This window comes from Notothenia rossii, assembly GCF_949606895.1.
Source record: "Notothenia rossii genome assembly, chromosome: 2".
In the NCBI taxonomy this organism is placed as follows: domain Eukaryota; kingdom Metazoa; phylum Chordata; class Actinopteri; order Perciformes; family Nototheniidae; genus Notothenia; species Notothenia rossii.
In genome coordinates this window covers 93,802,898-93,825,087 of record NC_136904.1, presented here as the reverse complement: position 1 = coordinate 93,825,087, position 22,190 = coordinate 93,802,898, and the positions used below count along the sequence as shown (strand labels likewise).

The following is a 22,190-nucleotide window of genomic DNA, read 5'->3' as shown; positions in this document are numbered from 1 at the left end:
CCTTTCTTTGCTGCATGCTTTTTTTTTTTTTGTATGTGAGCAGAAACACAAAGCAGCCCCCCCCCAGAGTAAATCACCCATGGAGTGTAAAATAACAGCTTCCTGCAGCGGAGACGTGCCACAGCTGTGATTATCCTTCAGGGTCAGAATCCTGCGCTGTGATTGGCTCGTTTCACATTAAATGGAGCGTTTAGAGCCTCTCGATTAACTCCTGCTGCAAAATACATGTTTACACCAGAGAGCTTTCATCAGAGAGACATGATGCATTATGGGTGTTTTACCTCCTGTAATCAAATGTTACACAAAGTGTGTTGATAGATAGAGACATATATATATATATACATAGATAGAGAGAGAGAGAGAGATAGATAGATAGATAGAGAGAGATAGAGAGAGAGATAGATAGATATATATAGATAGAGAGAGAGATAGATAGATATATATAGAGAGAGAGATAGATAGATAGATATATAGAGAGAGAGATAGATAGAGAGATAGATAGATATATAGATAGATATATAGATAGATAGAGAGAGAGAGATAGATAGATAGATAGAGAGATAGATAGATAGAGGAGTGTGCCTTGTATATGTGATGCATTCAAAGACACAGAAAGAAGAATACGTAGCGAAACTAAATGATTATAGCATGCACCCTGTTCTCCCTCATGCACCCTGTTCTCCCTCATGCACCCTGTTCTCCCTCATGCACCTTGTTCTCCCTCATGCACCCTGTTCTCCCTCATGCACCCTGTTCTCCCTCATGCACCCTGTTCTCCCTCATGCACCCTGTTCTCCCTCATGCACCTTGTTCTCCCTCATGCACCCTGTTCTCCCTCATGCACCTTGTTCTAATTAGATTTTTGAAGCTGTTCAAGTGTCTGCTGCCAAATCTCTGTGTTTCACTGTGTGTTAAAGATCAAGCAATGTTAGCATGTGCAGGAGACACAGGAAACCTTTTGGGGATTGATTGTGGGGATTAGTCTCCGCTTGAAATGGAACTGTTTCCGACTTTTGTCCCGATCCGCTGCAGAGTCAACATGTCCGCTTAACACGAAGACACAACATGTGATGGTTTACTTCACTGACTGATGTTCTTTTGTCTTTGTCCACATGCAGGCAGAAATACAAGAGCGCCTCGCAGAGGTAAGACACACACACACACACACACACACACACACACACACACACACACACACACACACACACACACACACACACACACACACACACACACACACACACACACACACACACACACACACACACACACACACACACACACACACACACACACCTCTCTTCCATTAATCGTCTGACGACCCCTCAGGGGACCCGACCCCTATGTTGGGAACCATTTGTACTAAACTGAGTTATAAAAGTATTTCAAACTCCACCAGAAACATGCTGCTCCAGCATGCATGCAGAACGAGTACTTTCACTTTGAAAACATTAAGTACATTTAACCGCTTACTTTGCCTCAGTCAGATTACGAATGCAAGGATTTTATTTTGTAGAAAAGTTTTGTTTCATTGTTATATTAGTTTTTATTTTGGTAAATGATCTGTACACTTCCTCCTGTGTCTGCTCCTCTGAGTCTGGATCACATGTCTTTATTGAGAGTTGAAGTAAGAAGGGCAACACACTGTACTTTACACAAAGAGACAAAGACACAGCAGGACATTCTAGCATGATCAAACATTAGAGCCGAGTCAAAGAAGCTTTAATGGAAAAGAAGGTATACAGTCTGCAGTTTGGACTTTACAGACTATTATATAAATAACTGTTTCTGTAACTCCACGTATCCTCTGTATACATATTTAGGAAATGCTAAAGTCTTATATTAGATTTGAGATGTACTCTACTATTGATCACAAACTGGGAAATACTTTGTTTCAGCAGCATGTAAACAAGGCAATGGATATTCAAAATATAATAAGAGTGACAAAAACAGTTAATATATATCAATATTAGAAAGATATTTATTTGTAAAGAATCAATACATTACACAAAATAAAATATTAGTAACAAACTAACCCTAATAAAACATATATATAAAATAGGAGGCTTTATAGAAGAGTGCACGTTTTTAAAATTCAAAAGTCAATTTAATGTATGTGTATTTTGGAACTTAAATATACTCCTGGTTAATTGATAAGTGCATTTCATTGGCTCGTACCTGCACTCTGCACAATGACAATGACAAACTCCCCTAATGTACTTCCAATAAAAAGGCTAAAAATAAAAAGAATAATACCTACATGTATTTTATTTAAATAGAAACACCTGAATATCTGCCATCTTCAAGTTTTATTTTTCCCCCGGTCCGACTCTCCCAGCTGTTACCATGGCAACAGATTCCATCCCGTTTACAGGAAGGTGTTTCGTTGCCGCGACGACGGCACAATGCACCGGTGTACTATCTTTATATTTTTTTCCTCGGCTTGACACACTAAAGACCCCTCAAATCCCCCCCCCCCGTCATAAAACACACACTCAGGGAGATATACTGTATACACATCATCAGTCTGAATCAGAATCTCAATCTCAGTCTTTATTTATTTATATTGCACATTTAAAACAACCTCAGTTGACCAAAGTGCTGAACAGGGAGCTAATATAAATAACACAATAGGAGTACTATAAAATTCTAGACGGAAATGTGAACAACGCATTTGTGATTAGAGCCAAACCCCCGCTTTCGAACTCAGACCATAACACTGTTCATCTCATACCTACCTACAAAAGACCAAGACTGTAAAGGTTTGGACTAGTGACAGCATAGAGTCCCTTAAAGGATGTTTTCTCTCGACTGAGTGGAGCAGCTTTCATGAGATGGACGTGGATAATGCTACTGAGACTATATACAATTCTGTGTTGACAATGTGATACCTCAGAAAGAAATAACTGTGTACCCCAACAACAAACCATACATAACTAAAGAGCTTAAGGACGGCATCAATCGTACAAATATAGCTTTTAAAAACCGGGATAAAACGCAACTGACATGTGTGCGAAAGGAGCTTAACCACATCCTCAGAGAAGCTACAAGGAGACATGAGGACATTATTGAACAGAACTTTTCTACAATGAACTCCAAGGAACTCTGGGACACTATGAAGGCAATCACAAATAAAACTCTCTGTACCTCTGATGACCTGCAAAAAGCAAAGGAACTGAATGACTTTTGCATGAGCTTTGAAACCCAGGACTTCTCTGAGTGTACAGACATCTTAGAGACAGTCTCTGCTACTGACCAGGACGAAAGGGTGGGGATTGACCCTTTAAAGGTCCAATCACTTTTCAAACACACCTGTCCTAAGAAGGCCACAGGGCCAGATGGCATCTCTGATTCCTTCTTAAGACATTTGCAGAAGAACTGACATCAGCACGGTGTCCCCTATTTCAAAAATCTGTTGATCTTCACACCATCCCCACCCTCTGGAAAAAAATCAATAATAAAACCTGTCCCCAAAAAACCTTGTCCAAAGGTAAACAATGATTTTAGGCGTTTTGCATTGACATCCATTGTCATGAAATGTTTTGAGAGGATCACGGTGCCGCTGCTAAAGAAAGACGTTGGACATTTAGACCCTTTTCAGTTTGCCTACAAGCAAGGGCGTGGCACAGACGATGCGCTAAATAGCATCACACACCTGGTCACTAAACACCTGGAAGACCCTAAGGCATATGTACGCCGACTGTTTGTGGATTTCAGTTCGGCTTTTAACAAACTGCAGCCTCACATCTCGCTTCACAAACTGATAAAGATCAGTATAAATCCTTTTATCTTGAAATTGTATTTTTTGTTTTTAACCAATCGCACTCAGCACGTCAGTGTCAACAATGCCCTCTCAGAGCCCCGGACCATCAGTGCAGGAGCCCCCCAGGGTTGTATGAGCTCCCCGGTCATCTTCACATTGTACACAAACGACTGTACGAGAATCCACCCGGAGAATTATATCATCAAATTCTCGGATGATACAGCCATCCTTGGCTTAATGCACAAAGGCAGCAGTTCATTGGCTCACCACTCTGAAATAGAGAGATGTGTGCAGTGGTGAGATTTTAACCATCTAGTGCTGAATGTGAAGAAGACTGAGGAGATGGTGTGGGACCCAAAGGCTATGGGTGACCTTAGGTTATCCACAATGAACCCATAACTCAGCTCCTATAAGTACCTTGGTGTCCATCTAGATAATACACTCAGCTGGAAGGCGCATGTTCAAGGTCTGTGCTCTACACTTCAACAGCGATTGTACTTTCTTCGTTGAATCCGGGCTTTCGGAGTCGACCAGAAGTTCATGTTACTGTTCTATCATGCAGTGTTGGAGAGCATCATGAGGTATGGTATCACTGCCTGGTATGGCAACTTCACAGTGCAGTCAAAGTCACAGATCGCTCGCCTGGTACAGACTGCTATGAAAATGATGGGGGTTAAAAAACACTCATCTCTCCAAAACATATACGAGCAGTCCATTATCAGACAGGCAAACAAAATGGTGTCTGATCCCACCCACATGCTCCACCCATAACTCCAGCTCCTACCTTCAGGTAGAAGGTTCAGGGTTCCCAAGAGCAGGCTGAACCGCTATAAGCACTCATTCCTACCTATGTCCATTAAGCTTCTTAACATTCACATGAAATGAAATGTAGTCAAATGAAATGAAATGTACTTTTTAAATGTTGGCCATGAGGGTTGTGCAATCGGTCGCCATTGTCAGTATGTGCGTCTGTGTATTGTGTTTGTTCAAACGGTGTATGACTGATGATATGTGTATGTCTCTTAATGTCCACTATGATTGTATATGTACATGTATGCGGAACTTCAGGACGGAGTCCAGAACAAATTTCAAAGTATATGGTATCGTATCGTACTATAATACAAAATAAAAATAAAAACATGATGAAAAGAACAATAACTAGAGACATATACAAACTTTAATACTGGCAACTTCTAATTATGGAAAATACGAAAACGTCTTTTAAAATGATAATTCCCAGCAGAGACGTGCGATACAGTAGAACATGTTGTGAAACACAATAGCCAGCATGTGTAGTTCTGGAGGGGGTAATTCTCTAAAGCAACTACTATGAGCTGCTCCGACCCTCGGTCCTGACAGACTCCAAAAGTCCGACAATATACAATCAAACAAATAAATAAACACAAGGATAATGATGTGTTATTGTTGATTAAAGAACAGTGTGTGGTTTAGGAAAGAATACAAAATTAGAAGGAAAAAACGATGAAAGAATACAGATTTCAGTATTCTGAGCCCCTACTCTCCCCCTAACTGACGGCAACACAAGTCCTACATTATTCAATTGGAATAAAGAAGTAAACACAATAAGTGTGGCTTCATATTGAGTTAGAAAAAGGTTGATGAAAGCTGTGAGAATGGATCTGCGGAGAGCATTTCACCGCGATCCCAACTCCTCTATTACCAACGTTCAGGGAGCTCTATGCAAGTCAATGGGACTCCCTGATGGTTGGAAACTGATGCTAAAGGCCAGTGGTGTAGTGGGGATCTTTTTACTGGGGAGGCGCTATTTTAATTAGGTCATCCCAAACAATGCCACACAAGTGCGCATGCGCGCAGTGCACTCACAAAACGGGCAGACAGGTCCACAGAAACTACCGCTATGCTTGTCCTACTTTAGTTACTGTACTGCAAAAAGCAGACGGCGCTGCGCTCAACACACACACAGACTCAAAGCCATGGACACAGGCACATAAATTACATAAACAATTGATATGCCTAAATTATATAAGCTACAGTATTGCAACTAAGCAGACAGCGCTGCTTCTCTCTCTCTCTATATCTCCACTTTCAAAATCTATTTAAAACTCATAAAAAACAAAATTCCCAAAGTTGTCCTGAAATTAACTTATTAAATAAACAAATCGAAAAATATAGCCTACTTATGTAAACATTGAATCTGGACTTGAAATTATTCTGATTAAGCCTATATTGCAAATAAGCAGACAGAGCTGCTTCACACACACACACACACACACACACACACACACACACACACACACACACACACACACACACACACACACACACACACACACACACACACACACACACACACACACACACACACACACACACACACACACACACACACACACACACACACACACACGAAATGGATGAACAATCTTTGCATCCCAGTTTCCCAGCTTTGCAGTCTATCCACGGGTATGCCTCTTGTTTCCTCCGCCACATCTCCTCCGTCCATACCTCTGGGAAAGGTGAGCTTGAGCTAGCCAGGGGAACGTTGCTAGCATAGCTAACGTTGACGTTAGTGCTAGCATTATCCACGTCTTTAGGCGGCTCTTCTGATGATGTTAGTAGCAGCTTCACTTGTAGCTTCGGTGCTGCTAGCCTCTTTCTTTTTGTGAATTATATTCTTTTTAGAAAAGTAGTCAAGTAAAAAATGTTTGCCTGTCATTGTAGAGCTTTTTCGTTAGCGTTCTTGAGGGAAAGAGCTGCCGTAAAATCGGCGGGTGGCGAGTGGGTGTGTCACTGACACACCCCCAGCTCGCCGCGGGGTCACCAGCGTGATGACGAATCATAATTTTTTAAGGAAATCGTTTTTATTTTTTATTATAATTACTGTGAAATGTATTATCTTTTTTTCATTATTACAACAAATACACACTTGCAACTGATAACACTGGCAATTATTTTATATTCATTAGACTATTTAAAAAAAAGATCATGCTCCAAATAAGTACGGCGTACCCCCACGTCCAACTACACCACTGCTAAAGGCCCCCCACTGCGTTTGATAGTGACCCCAAGGGATCCTGACATAACGTCACTATAGTACGAGTTGGGAGTGAGAATATGTTGATAAAAACACATACAAATATCAAAATGTTATGCTCAACTAGTGTTAAAGGCCAGTGCAAAGAGGTGAGTTTTTAGCTGTGATTTAAAAAGAACCATAAATCCTTTATCTGACCTGCAGCGGGGAAATGCACATGGTTACAGATAGTGCAGCAGATAAAGTGAGGAAAGAAATTAAAGAATGGCTAAGTAAATAAGACAATAAGTACAAAATAAAATAGCAAATACGTCCAGCATGGTGGGAGGATGTGGCTCAGTGGGTTAGTGCATTGATGATCGGATCAGGGGAGTACAGGTTCAAACCCACTGCAGTCAGCATGTCGTTGTGTCCCTGAGACACTTCACCCCAAACTGCTCCTGTGGGGATTGCCCACAGTATTGAGTATGTGAGTCGCTTTGGATAGAAGGAACTTCTGAATTATTTTTATTTTATTTCATTTTTCGTTTGTTTTATTTAACACATTTTTTTGTGTAAATAATATGTATCTTTCTTTATGTTCGTATAAATATATTGATTTAATTTGTTTATCTTTTGTGTGTCTGTAAAGCATTTTGCTTTGTGCATGTCTGTGATGTACGTGTGTCAGTAATGTGTATCCCTGTAATGTGTTTATCAGTAATGTGTGTGTGTGTGTGTGTGTGTGTGTGTGTGTGTGTGTGTGTGTGTGTGTGTGTGTGTGTGTGTGTGTGTGTGTGTGTGTGTGTGTGTGTGTGTGTGTATCAGTAATGTCTGTATCAGTAATGTGTTTCCCTGTAATGTGTTTATCAGTAATGTGTGTATCAGGAATGTGTATGTGTGTAATGTGTGTATCTAATGTGTATGTCAGTAATGTGTGTGTGTGTGTGTGTGTGTCAGTATGTGTGTATCAGTAATGTGTGTGTGTCAGTATGTGTGTATCAGTAATGTGTGTGTGTCAGTATGTGTGTATCAGTAATGTGTGTGTGTGTCAGTAATGTGTGTGTGTCAGTATGTGTGTATCAGTAATGTGTGTGTGTGTGTGTATCAGTAACGTGTGTGTGTATCAGTAATGTGTGTGTGTGTCAGTAATGTGTGTGTGTGTGTCAGTAATGTGTGTGTGTGTGTGTATCAGTAATGTGTGTGTGTGTCAGTATGTGTGTGTCAGTAATGTGTGTGTGTATCAGTAATGTGTGTGTGTGTCAGTATGTGTGTATCAGTTATGTGTGTGTGTGTCAGTAATGTGTGTGTGTGTGTGTGTATCAGTAATGTGTGTGTGTGTCAGTAATGTGTGTGTGTGTGTGTATCAGTAATGTGTGTGTGTGTATCAGTAATGTGTGTGTGTGTATCAGTAATGTGTGTGTGTGTGTCAGTAATGTGTGTGTGTGTGTGTATCAGTAATGTGTGTGTGTGTCAGTAATGTGTGTGTGTATCAGTAATGTGTGTGTGTGTCAGTATGTGTGTATCAGTTATGTGTGTGTGTGTCAGTAATGTGTGTGTGTGTGTGTATCAGTAATGTGTGTGTGTGTCAGTAATGTGTGTGTGTGTGTGTGTGTGTGTATCAGTAATGTGTGTGTGTGTATCAGTAATGTGTGTGTGTGTATCAGTAATGTGTGTGTGTGTGTCAGTAATGTGTGTGTGTGTGTGTATCAGTAATGTGTGTGTGTGTCAGTAATGTGTGTGTGTATCAGTAATGTGTGTGTGTGTCAGTATGTGTGTATCAGTTATGTGTGTGTGTATCAGTAATGTGTGTGTGTGTCAGTAATGTGTGTGTGTGTGTGTATCAGTAATGTGTGTGTGTGTATCAGTAATGTGTGTGTGTGTATCAGTAATGTGTGTGTGTGTGTCAGTAATGTGTGTGTGTGTGTGTGTATCAGTAATGTGTGTGTGTGTCAGTAATGTGTGTGTGTATCAGTAATGTGTGTGTGTGTCAGTATGTGTGTATCAGTTATGTGTGTGTGTGTCAGTAATGTGTGTGTGTCAGTATGTGTGTGTATCAGTAATGTGTGTGTGTGTGTGTGTGTGTGTCAGTAATGTGTGTGTGTCAGTAATGTGTGTGTGTGTGTGTATCAGTAATGTGTGTGTGTGTCAGTAATGTGTGTAAAACAACATGTTTATCTTCTGGAGGAGATGCTGTGTGGGCGTTTGATTGACAGGAGGCGGGACATCAGGAAACAGATGGATGTGTTTGTGAACAGCAGCTGAGTGGGTTCCTGTCACCAGGTGCAGACAGTATTCCTGCTCTCTGATGATGCGTTCACTGACACGTGTTAAAGAGAGAATCTGTGCATCTCTATGGAGGACTGAACCATTTCAAACGAGCTACTCAGAACTTCCAACACTTACATTTCAATGGAAAAGAGAGAAACCCAGAGCTAAAGTCACTTGGAAAAAGTCAATTGATTTTACAAAAAAAATCACTATATCACAAAAAAATATATAACATATCAACAGAGACATTACCCCACTTAAAACATATATTGAAATTGTCCCTTTTTTAAACCAATATACTGACTTGTCTAAAAAAAGGTTTTTGAAGAGATGGTTGAGAGTTAGATGTTGCTTTAGGTTTAGTTCACCACTCCCCAACACAGACATCAGCAGCAGGTTACAGATGTTATGGCTCGCTGCTTAAAGTTCACAGTTTTTTGTCTCTGACCTTTTACGTTGTGTCCACTCAGATCTCAGCGAACAAATATCAAACAAGAAGGAAGCTTTTGAGTTTGCAGAAACATATTGCAGGTATAATTTATTTTGTAAAGTTTCTCCCTGCAGCTCTCTGTCGGCTCAGACAGTGTTTTCCAGTTTCCGGCTACTTTTCATCCGAGTGTGCAGGTATAAATAGTTTTGGGTGGGCGAGTTCAGGGCGGATTTTCTGTCTGAAATCTGAGCGCCGACACTCGGTGTGACAGAGAGAACAGCTGGGAAGGAAATGACTTCCTGTGGACCCACTTTGGGACGAGGTATCTGCAGCGTGATGAGACTGAGAACAGCGTGAAGTGAATAGCTCTCATTAAAACACACACAACTGCTATTCTGCTGCAGACAATGCTCACAAACTCATCACTGTTTGTGAGGACGGACTGACATTGAATGGAAATAAACAATAAGGAGACGTGGTGCCAGTTAAAGGAGAACCGCAGGGCACAAAGCACATCCAAATGTTTATCAGCTGCTGAGAGAGAGCTGCTGCACCTCAGAGGAATAGTGTGTGAGACCAAATTACAAAAAACACATTATATTTTCTGGGTTATATGCAAACTAGATGTGTTTTAACTGGCACATAGAACATCTGGTATACCTGGCTGCCTGGCTGTTGTGCATGGGTCTTCTGGGGTCATATCTTTGTTATTTAAACATTAATTTCACAATGCGGACCCACTTTGGGAAGAGGTATCTGCAGCGTGATGAGACTGAGAACAGCGTGAAGCACACTTGCCAACCCTCCCGATTTTCGCGGGAGACTCCCGATTTCATTGCCCTCTCCCGGTTTCCTCCCGGGGTCATATTTCCCCCGCATTTCTCCCGATTTCTAACAAAATCAGATTTACTCAGGACTGTTTCCACTCGGATTTTAATACAGCTACACCATTGTTTGGTTTCCATGGTAACACGTCTCTTTAGTAGCGCGCACAACTGAAAGTCTGAGAGGGTGAGGCAGATAGTCACATAAAAACGGAACAAGAATCGACAACTCGACCCGCTGCTCACTCCTTTCCTGTAAAATACAGGTCCAGCCCACACATATGCTCCATGGTGCTACAGGCCGCAAGGCAGTGCACTTAAAACTACAATAAGCATGTTAATGTTAATCTGAGCTCGGCGATCCACTAGCACCCCCCCCCCCCCACCCCCCTCCGGTTATGAAATGCTCCCGATTTCTGAGGTCTCAAGGTTGGCAAGTATGGCGTGAAGTAAATAGCTCTCATTAAAACAGCCAAAATTGCTATTCTGCTGCAGACAATGCTCACAAACTCATCACTGTTTGTGAGGACGGGCTGACAATGAATGGAAATAAACAATAAGGAGACGTGGTGCCAGTTAAAGGAGAACCGCAGGGCACAAAGCACATCCAAATGAATATCAGCTGCTGAGTGAGAGCTGCTGCACCTCAGAGGAATAGTGTGTGAACGTGAGACAGGAGACAAAATGACAAAAAACACATTTCATTTTCTTGTTTACAACCAAACTAGATATGTTTTAACTGGCACATGGAAATCTGCTAGGTGCATGCATGCGTCATCTGGGGTCATACCTTTGTTATTTAAACATTCACTTTACGATACGTATCCACTTTGAGAAGAGGTATCTGCTGCGTGATGAGACTGAGAACAGCGTGAAGTAGAAGAAGAATAGCTCTCATTAAAACAGATGTAACTGCTATTTGCCTGCAGACAATGCATCCAATCTCATTCCTGTTTCTGAGGTTAGCTGAACAATGAATGGTAATTGACAATAACAAAATATCCTGACAGTGATTGCGGCCGAGCGAGAGCTGCTCCACCTCGATGTGAGACAGGAGAACGATTACAAAATCAATGTTATATTTTCTGGTTTGCAACCAAAGGAAATAGATTTTTTAATGGCACATAGATAGCCTGATAGCTATCTGTTGTCATTTGAAGTCATCTTCAGCTTTTTAAAGATAGTTTTCCAACTTAAGCACTGGTATATGTTCAATCAATGTTTTGCTTGTTGTCATATTAGTTAGTTTTGTAACATCTTATATTCAATAGTTTACTTCACAAAAATACCCCAAAGTATTTTAAAGGGCCCCTATCGTACTATTTTAATGGGTTACCTTGGTTGCTGATTGAATACTGAAGAAGAGGGGACACATGTTGATGTAGAAGAGACATGAAGAAGAGGGGACACATGTTGATGTAGAAGAGACATGAAGAAGAGGGGACACATGTTGATGTAGAAGAGACATGGAGAAGAGGGGACACATGTTGATGTAGAAGAGACATGGAGAAGAGGGGACACATGTTGATGTAGAACAGACATGAAGAAGAGAGGACACATGTTGATGTAGAAGAGACATGAAGAAGAGGGGACACATGTTGATGTAGAAGAGACATGAAGAAGAGGGGACACATGTTGATGTAGAAGAGACATGAAGAAGAGGGGACACATGTTGATGTAGAAGAGACATGAAGAAGAGGGGACACATGTTGATGTACAAGAGACATGAAGAAGAGGGGACACATGGTGATTTAGAAGAGACATGAAGAAGAGGGGACACATGTTGATGTAGAAGAGACATGAAGAAGAGGGGACACATGTTGATGTACAAGAGACATGAAGAAGAGGGGACACATGGTGATGTAGAAGAGACATGAAGAAGAGGGGACACATGTTGATGTACAAGAGACATGAAGACTTGCATTTTGCATGATAGGTCCCCTTTAAATACATGAATCACTGTGCACATATGACTCTAGAGCACATGTGTCAAACTCGTGGCCCGGGGGCCAAATCAGGCCCTTGGTGGATTTAATTTCGGCCCTCAGGATCATTTCTAATTCCTATTAGATCTGGCCCTCCGGTATATTGCACGCACACCTTCACTCCATCCTGAGGGTCTCCTCAGCTCAGAGCCTGAGCCCAAACATTGATGACCTTGCCCCCAAGATGAGATGCCAAGTATCTGAGCTAGCATCACAGAGCAGCACACTGAGTTTAATGGATGTTTCCTTCTGCACTTTCTCTCTCACGACAACAGGGCATGTTTGGTTTCTCTTTGAGGGAAATAGTTTTGTTGAAGCTGTTGTTGGCCTGTGGGAAAATGTACTCATAAGAAATGAGTCTGGAGAAGCTGCAGATAGAGCCATAAGAAATGAATCAACTGATTATTTAATGTTTAATGTTGTTTTTATAGGCAATCATTTAAGCTTTGTTAGTTCCAGGTTTAATATGTGCAATAAGTTCATTTCAATAAGTTCTGCAATGAACATTGAACCAGTCCGGCCCTCCACTAGTACACATTTAAATTTTGGCCCACTGTGTGTTTGAGTTTGACACCGAACTCCCAGGAAGCTACTGCAAATATCAGTCCAATTAAACAAGTTTTTTTTGTAGAGTTTGCAACCTAAATAGATGTTTTTAATTGCAAGCTGACAAAGACAGTATGCAAATGGCTGCTGTGAAGTGAGTCCTTTGGGTGCACCTTTAGTTGATGTCCAGGATATTTTTGTTAGAGAACTTTTAATTTCCTACTCTCTATCCGAGGAGCACATTCGTTTTAATCTACACTCAGTTGCGGATAATCAAGTCCATCTTGTTACAATTCGTGCAATAAATCCTTTGCTCACAGACGTTTATAATGTTCTCTTTTTAAAACTGTTATAGAGCGGTTCTGTGGAAATATCAATATGTTGTCATTTCGCTGCCTGTTCCCTTCCCACCCAGTGTCTTTACAATGGATCCCTGAACATCTTGGACAAAAAGCAATTAAGGAGCCATTATGGTTTCGTTTTAAGTAAACACAAGATTTCCTTTTTTGGAATATTGATTTCCAAAATGTTGAGCCGTGTTTAAATGGTTAAAGGGATTTACTCCTCAATCCTTCTGCAAACACAGCCGGAGATTACAGAGTTGCATGCAAAGGGAAATGTAACGTTTGATTCTACAAAAACATCTTCTGCTTTTTCTTTGAAAGACCAGACACTTTAATGTATGCTTTTGTTATCTGGTAGTATACTTCCTGCTTCTAGCACTCTTTAACCCTAACCCTACTGCCAGGTATTTTCTTAAGTGATCAATATAGTTCTACCTTTACCTATATAGCTTTTATAATACAAGACAACTAACATTGTCAGATAAATGTAGAGGGGGATGTAGTGGAGTAGAAATCTAAAGTCAGTCTGTGGCTATAAGTATGGTTTTATTGTCTCATGCTTTTAGATTAGTTTCTTCTTGTCCTATCGGTTTTGTCCAAATGTATTTATGCTGCTTTTTTATATATTTATTGATGTACAGCACTTTGGTCAACTCCGGTGTTTTAAATGTACTATATAAATAAAGTTGGATTGGATATAGTAGCAGCAAATGGAAATACTCAATTAAGTACAAATACCCCAAAATTGTACTCAGTTACTTTCCACCACTGATTACTTCTACTGCATTTTGTGATTTGTCTTCTAATGTGTGTGTGTGTGTGTGTGTGTGTGTGTGTGTGTGTGTGTGTGTGTGTGTGTGTGTGTGTGTGTGTGTGTGTGTGTGTGTGTGTGTGTGTGTGTGTGTGTGTGTGTGTGTGTGTGTGTGTGTGTGTGTGTGTGTGTGTGTCAGGCTGAAGGGGGTCCTGGAGCAGATGGACCGGGGGGTGGTGGACCTCCAGGAGCTCCGCAGGAACCTGGAGCTCGCAGCCGCCATGTTGGATTCTGTCTACACCGACGAGACCAAGTAGGACTGATTATTAATGAATTAATGGATGAATTAATACATGAATGGATGATGTGATTGGATGAATGGATGAATGTTGGATAGATGGATTGATGGATGGATGAGTGGATGAATGAATGGATAAATGGATGAATGGATGAATGAATGGATGAATGGATTGATGGATGGATGAATGGATGAATGAATGGATAAATGGATGAATGGATGAATGAATGGATGAATGGATAGATGGATTGATGGATGGATGAGTGGATGAATGAATGGATAAATGGATGAATGGATGAATGAATGGATGAATGGATAGATGGATTGATGGATGGATGAATGGATAGATGGATTGATGGATGGATGAATGGATAGATGGATTGATGGATGGATGAGTGGATGAATGAATGGATAAATGGATGAATGGATGAATGAATGGATAGATGGATTGATGAATGGATGAATGGATGAATGGATAGATGGATTGATGGATGGATGAATGGATGAATGGACGGATGAATTGATGGATGAATGGATGAATGACTGATTGCTGTTTTCGTCCTCCAGGCGTCTGTTGGACACGGAGGACGAGCTCAGCGACTTGCAGGCGGAGTCTGTGCCCAGTGAGGTCCGTGATTGGCTGGCCTGCACCTTCACCAGGAAGATGGGCGTGGCCAAGCGTCGCCCCGAGGAGAAGCCGAGGTTCAGGAGCATCGTGCACGCAGTGCAGGCTGGGATATTCGTAGAAAGGTAAGAAAACACAGGGAAAGCTGCAGCAAAGTATACTCTAAAAAACGATGGTTACTAGATTCCACTTCAAAAATAAATAAATAGTTTTTTACCTCAACTTATTTTAGTTAGTTTACAGCTCATTTGATAAGTCGGTCAAAAAATGTAACTTACAAATGTAATGATTTGGTTGGTTCAACTTAATTGAGTTTTTAAAGGTGAAAGCTAAGGATGTTAATTGAGTTAATCAGATGGAACTCGGATTAACTTAATAATCGATTAAATTGGAAATACTTAAAAAGATCAACGCACCTCAATTTATTTAAGTAGAGCCGGTTTATTTTATACAAACTCCACAGAAAGATCTCTGAGCCAAATGATAGCCTCCTAGTCGAAAGAAAAAAACACATCCGCCGAAAGATGTGGGAATTTTTGTTGACCGACCAAAACAACAGCAAAAAAAGTCAACAAAGAAATTCAATAGTTGCAAAAAAAAGGATTATTATTATGTAGGACCATGCATAGAAATACATTGATCCCAGAAAAGAGAAGAGATGAAGTATGCCAGAGTTCAGCTAACAGCTCATCTGCAGTCCTTAGATTTAATGTCTTATTTTTTCCAAAATATGTAAGAGAAATGTAATTCTGCCACTTTATTTGTCACGCGAACTTTCCACTTACAACCCCTTTTTTAGACATTAAGGAAACAAAGACGTATGCATAACGTTTGATATCTGGAGAAGCTTGCAGAGCAGAGCAGGATTTCTACATGAATCATTTGAAAGCTGAACCAAAGTAAACCCAGAGGAGAGTGTCTGAGCCGCCATCTGTGAGAGCAACACATCCAGCCTCCACAAGGCTTCACACTTCTGCACACATATATATTATATGTTTGAAAATCTGGCCAAAAGAATATGTAAATGCTTGTTCTGTGCACTTTGAGCCTGGGTCTGTTCTATGGGTTTCTTCATTCTGCAGTAAACAAGAACATTTAGGACATTATTTCCTTCCGACTCTGTGCCATTCGCTTGTTTGTGTTATTCATGTTTTAATGTAATAATGCACAAACTCAGCTCTGTGAAGAAATGGAGAATACGTGGAGTTCGGTGTGGAAGAATAGACTCTGCACACACCTGTTTCTAATATGATCAGGTTATTAAATTAGTGGCAATCAGCCTGCACGATGAAGGTCAGCTACTCGTTTATGGTGCCGTCGTTAATTCATTTAGTTGAAGCAGGACAAAAGGCTGAAGACATTTGAACAAGTAAAAAGAGCTAGAAACCTTTAAAGCCCAGACCAAAAAAAATATTTTGAGAATAAAAATAAAATATTATTTTGAGATTATTATTATTTGTTTACAATATCGGACCGACAGTCGCACACATAGGCTATAATGTCCGAATAGAGAATCTACCTACACCTGAAGAATGCGTATTGTACTTTTATCCATGTTGAGAGTGAATGACACACAGCACAGGCACAATCTGGCAGCGGGGTCAGTGTATGTTTTGGTCATTGGATTTTCTTTTCACAAATGGATATTCAAAAACAAAAAACGACTGGATATTTGATTTTCGTTTTCAAATTGAAAAACCAAAATTGAAATACAAGGCGTTTTTCTTTATCATGGTCAAAAATGGATTTACTGAACTTAAAAAACGGGATGATTTTCATTTTCTGCTTCTCAAAACAAAAAATAAAATCGCTAGAAAACAGAAACAAAAAAACCCCCCGTTTTTTCATATTCTGCTACCGGAAGTTGTCTTTCAAAATAAGAGCGCAGATGAGGACGGTCAATCCGTGTATCTACGGTCCATTTGTTTTCACAACGAAAACAGCCAAGACACAAATTGAGCCCAGACAATAAATGTTATTAAGGGCTGTAAATATAATAGGCCTGTGTCTAAAATGGACAACATTGTTTGGAGATTTCAACTATACAGCGATTCTGCACTGCTGTCAGCTTAGCGGTCTCTCGAGTTTGTTATTATTTGTTCTGCCAATAGTTCTTTGTGAAATCGATCCTGTTGGACTCAGTAGGCTAGTAGTGAAACTACAACAAGTACTATGAAGTACTTACTGTGTACTTTTTGAGTAATCCTCTGTCAATGTCCCCTCCTGAGAACAAGAATGCATGTTTCTCTGCTATTTTGAATCAGCGTTAAAACACCTTTCTTCATGAGACTGATATTGTTGGACGGAGTATTTTAAGAGGATATGGTAGACATGATATCAGCAATACTGCCAGTCAGTACTCCGGCAGCGGCATTTTTACCTCTTTGAAGTTAATAACAATATTGATATTCTATAGATATAGCATATCCGATGCAGTCTTTCTAAACACTTTTAAAATAAAATACTGCAAATGAAGAATATTTGTAATGTTCAGATAGTGCCTTAACCCTCTATGGCATGACTTTTTATTTTGGAAGGAAACACATGTTTCACCATTTGTTTTAGGAGCTTAGGGATCCCTGTTATTATATCAATTAGAAAATGTGACCCCCCCAACACCCCTCAACTAGGGGTTGGTTTGTCTCTATATGAATTCAAAAGGTTTTCTTTGTGTGTGTGTGTGTGTGTGTGTGTGTGTGTGTGTGTGTGTGTGTGTGTGTGTGTTTGTGTGTATATATGTGTGTGTGTGTGTGTGTGTGTGTGTGTGTGTGTGTGTGTGTGTGTGTGTGTGTGTGTGTGTTTGTGTGTGTATGTGTGTGTTTGTGTGTGTTTGTGTGTGTGTGTGTGTGTGTGTGTGTGTGTGTGTGTGTGTGTGTGTGTGTGTGTGTTTGTTTTAATCAGCGTTAAAAAACATTTCTTCCTGAGACTGATATTGTTGGACAGAGTATTTTAAGAGGATGGTAGACTTGATACCAGCAATACTTCCAGTCAGTACTCCGGCAGCAACATTTTTACACCTTGGAAAGTCTTTAGAATCTGGCCTGGATAGCTGGTCCCAACTATCCTTCAGCAAAGTGACACACTCTGTCACATGGTTGCCCTCTTATGATGCTGCTGTCTTTTAATATATAACTATTTCTCAGCCGCTAGTTCGTACCTCGCAGGTTCTTCATTCTCATCAGCCTCATCCTTCCATCAGTCCCAGTCAACGCCTCCAGCACACTTCCAGTGTCTGACTCCATATGATATTGTCCTGATGCTGTAACGGCCCGTCCACACTACGGCGTTGGAAGCTTCTTCCAACGCTTCTGCCCATTCACTTTGAATGGGGTGACGTCACTTTTCGCCGAACTGCATTGTGGGAAGCAGATCGGAGCTTTCCTGGCGTTTCTGCAAAAGTTGAGCAATGTTCAACTTTTGAAGCTTCTGAAGCTTTCGGTGGAAGCGTCAGCCAATCAAATCATATGCCAGTACGAGCTCTAGCCAATCAAACCGCTGCTTGTGTGTCAGGGGCGGGAGATTCGTGTGATTGGTTGTTGGTCGAGCTTCAGACACGCCCGCCGGCAAGCTTTTTCCAAAGCTGTAGTGTGGACGGGCCGTAAGGGTGATGCCCCATGATCACAAAATGACCCCTCTAAAGTCTGAGTGCGAAGGACCACATATTATGTCTGTCATTAATGTTACATCAACCATTATAACAATTTTCTTTCCTTTTGTCTCTTCTCTTAACTGAATAGTCCTGTCTTTAAGTATAACCCAATGTAAAGTTCTTTTCCTGCACCATTTGAAGGCTTCAAAACAGGGATTTTTACTGTATGTGTTTGGAGAAATGACACAATCAATGGCCCAGAATTGTACTTTATAAACTATGAATCTTGTGGTGCTTGAACAAATACACACTGGCTAAGCCGGCCAGGTTATACACAGTATGCCTTTTTTGGAGCCCTTTTTTGCAATATTTATTAAAATGTCACTAGTTATTTAAACAAACCACTATGTGAGGATAATACAAGCAACCATAAAACGCCCTTTATCTAGAGAGCCATTGAAGCCCGTGAAGAATGTATCCTTCCACAAATCTTTTCATCTGCTGTATTAATAAAGCTGCCACGTGTTTTCAAATTTAAGTTAGGGCGCTATCTGTGCAGAACATTACAAATATTCTTCATTTGCAGTATTTTATTTAAAAATTGTTCAGAAAGACTGCATCAAATATGCTGTATATAGAATATCAATATTGTTATTAACTTCAATCAAAGTCCATTTAAATAGCGGGCAAGACTTTCCGAGGGGTAAAAATTCTGCTGCCGGAGTACTGACTGGAAGTAGGCTATTGCTGATATCAAGTCTACCATATATCATCTTCAAATACTCTGTCCAACAATATCAGTCCCATGAAGAAAGGTTTTTCAACGCTGATTCAAAATAGCAGAGAAACATGCATTCTTGTTCTCAGGAGGGGACATTGACAGAGGATTACTCAAAAAGTACACAGTAAGTACTTCATAGTACTTGTTGTAGTTTCACTACTAGCCTACTGAGTCCAACAGGATCGATTTCACAAAGAACTATTGGCAGAACAAATAATAACAAACTCGAGAGACCGCTAAGCTGACAGCAGTGCAGAATCGCTGTATAGTTGAAATCTCCTAACAATGTTGTCCATTTTAGACACAGGCCTATTATATTTACAGCTCTTAATAACATTTATTGTCTGGGCTCAATATGTGTCTTAGCTGTTTTCGTTGTGAAAACAAATGGACCGTAGATACACGGATTGACCGTCCTCATCAGCGCTCTTATTTTGAAAGACAACTTCCGGTAGCAGAATATGAAAAAAACGGGATGTTTTTTGTTTCTGTTTTCTAGTGATTTTATTTTTTGTTTTGAGAAGCAGAAAATGAAAATCATCCCGTTTTTTAAGTTTAGTAAATCCATTTTTGACCATGAAAAAGAAAAACGCCTTGTATTTCAATTTTGGTTTTTCAATTTGAAAACGAAAATCAAATATCCAGTCGTTTTTTGTTTTTGAATATCCATTTGTGAAAAGAAAATCCAATGACCAAAACATACACTGACCCAGCGGGATGCACAGACGCTGATAGTGGATCAATAAGTAGCTGGACAGCGCGTGGTGCTGAAATAGCCAACATGCGGTGTGTGGTTTAAAAAAAAGAACACCAGCTCACTAAATCATTCAAACGTAATGTTTACTGAGGACATCAAAACATTGACAACAAAATCGGAGAAGCCGCTTGATCATGGAGGGCGAGGGGTGGCGGTGCATATGCTGCCACCCCAGTTGGCAGCTTTGTTTTGAAAGAAAAGTTTTTGCTCATCGGACATTTATGAGAGAAAATCCCTAATGTCCGAGTGCAAGGGAATGCAGCACAAGGCGCGAGCCTTGTAACCCCTCCCCCGGCCCTGGCGCGAGCATGGCAAAGTGATTGACGACGGCGATTTCATTTGAACGGGACAGCGCAGAACGAGAAGCAATTTCAAAGATAAGTCTGTTAAAATACAGATAATAGCCCTGGCTTTTAACATGGGACTGAAATGGGGCTAAAGAGGACGAGCCTCCTTTTGGGCAGGTCTAGCTAGAGGCTCTGGCCTTTGATTATGTTCTGGCCCACCATCTAGTGGCTCAGAAAGAAATTGTCCCAAGGCCAAACTTACTTGCCGACCCCTGGCCTAGACTAACACATAGTGTGTGTTCAAAACATCAGGGAATGAAAAAGTGGAAAGGCAAGAAGGAAGTCATGAAGGAACCAATGAGTTGCATGTAGAAGCAGTAAGAAATGAACTTAGGACGTAACGATATGGGAGGACAAAAGGAGATATAGAGGAGGATAGAAGTCAAAAGAATAAGGAGGTGTTGGAGGAAAGTGATGATAGAAAGAGGAAGAGTAGTGGAGAGTAAAATGAGCATGAACAGATAGAAAAGTAAGGAGCAGGTAAGAAGAGCTTATTAGAGCACACGAGGAGGTACAGAAAGGAAAGGAAGCTGTGTGATGCATTATAATGATAACATAATAAGACCTGTGCCCCTTCAGAGTCCAGTCCCTCTGAAACAGAACAGACTCTTTCAGACGTGCAGTTATTTTTATCTGCAGCAGAAACCTGAAAAACAATCATCAACTTCTTTGAAAATAACCATCAGAAAGCATCCGGGCTGACCTCTCCTCAGATGAGATTATGAGGAGAAACAGGAAGTGTAACGACGTTAGAGAGATGGAGATCACATGGGGGGGGGGGGGGGGGGGGGGGGGGAACAACACTATCAGCTGCTGAGGCTCAATGTTGCATGAAATACAAAAAAGAAATATCGTATATTTTGCACCGCTCTCATAACACACGGTTACCATGGCGACCAACAGCCAATAATGGTCGCACAGTGTGGACTGTTCATAATACGGCACTGTATTGAATATTTTAACCCTAGTGTTTACCCTTATATATATATAAATATGTTTATTTGATGTTTTATACTACTATAATACTTCTTATGTGAAGTGTTCATATGTTTTGTATTTACAATTTTGATTTCAGTCAAAAACCGTGCAACTGGTCCGAAACCCATTTAGTGTTCCAATTCAGATTCTCATCGATAACTACGTGTGTGTGTGTGTGTGTGTGTGTGTGTGTGTGTGTGTGTGTGTGTGTGTGTGTGTGTGTGTGTGTGTGTGTGTGTGTGTGTGTGTGTGTGTGTGTGTGTGTGTGTGTGTGTGTGTGTGTGTGTGTGTGTGTGTGTGTGTGTGTGTGTGTGTGTGTGTGTGTGTGTGTGTGTGTGTGTGTGTGTGTGTGTGTGTGTGTAGGATGTACAGACGGACCTCCAACATGGCCGGTCTCACCTACCCCCCCGCGGCTCTGTCAGCTCTGAAGGTAAACACAAGTTACATATATTCACTGTTTACTACATATGTGTTTTCCTTTTCTTAGTCAGCTCCTTCTTTGTAGAGACACTTTGATCTTTTGTAGAAACTTGAAGGGAGGAGAGACGAAGAGAAGAGAAATAAATGAAGACTGGTTAAAAAAGTTGAAGGAAAGTGTTGACGGGAAGTTAAGGAAGGAAGGAAGGAAAGAGAGCATTGGGTTGGAAATAAAAATGGAGGAGGTAGGAATAATACAAAAGAGATGGAGTGAAGGAGGCAGAAAAGGACAAGTTGGAGACCAAATTTAGGATGAAAGGAGTTAGGAAAGGAGGAGAAAAGGGAGGAACGAAAGCTGGAAAAGTTGGACACCAAAAGGACGAGAAAGGGAAGGATATAAGGAGAGGAAACAAGGTAGTGAGATGGGTAAGGAGGGAAGGAAAAGGAGGGTAGAGGTGGAGAGAGAAAGATGTCCTTTGATAATAAATG

General features: G+C 40.7%; 1 protein-coding gene across 2 annotated transcripts in view; it reads left to right on the top strand.

Moving 5' to 3' along the window:
* Positions 1–651: 651 nt before the first annotated feature.
* Positions 652–22,190, top strand: part of pde1a (phosphodiesterase 1A, calmodulin-dependent) — a 33,584-nt gene continuing 12,045 nt past the window's right edge. Inside the window, exons 1-4 of one of the 2 annotated variants that reach the window (XM_079662532.1) lie at positions 652–1,145; positions 14,109–14,222; positions 14,775–14,957; positions 21,648–21,714. In XM_079662532.1, coding sequence (XP_079518658.1) covers positions 14,131–14,222; positions 14,775–14,957; positions 21,648–21,714 — 342 coding nt within the window. In that variant the 5' untranslated portion in view covers positions 652–1,145; positions 14,109–14,130. Of the gene's footprint in view, positions 1,146–6,180; positions 6,262–14,108; positions 14,223–14,774; positions 14,958–21,647; positions 21,715–22,190 lie in introns of those variants that run through there. The other variant, XM_079662533.1, reaches the window with a different exon arrangement.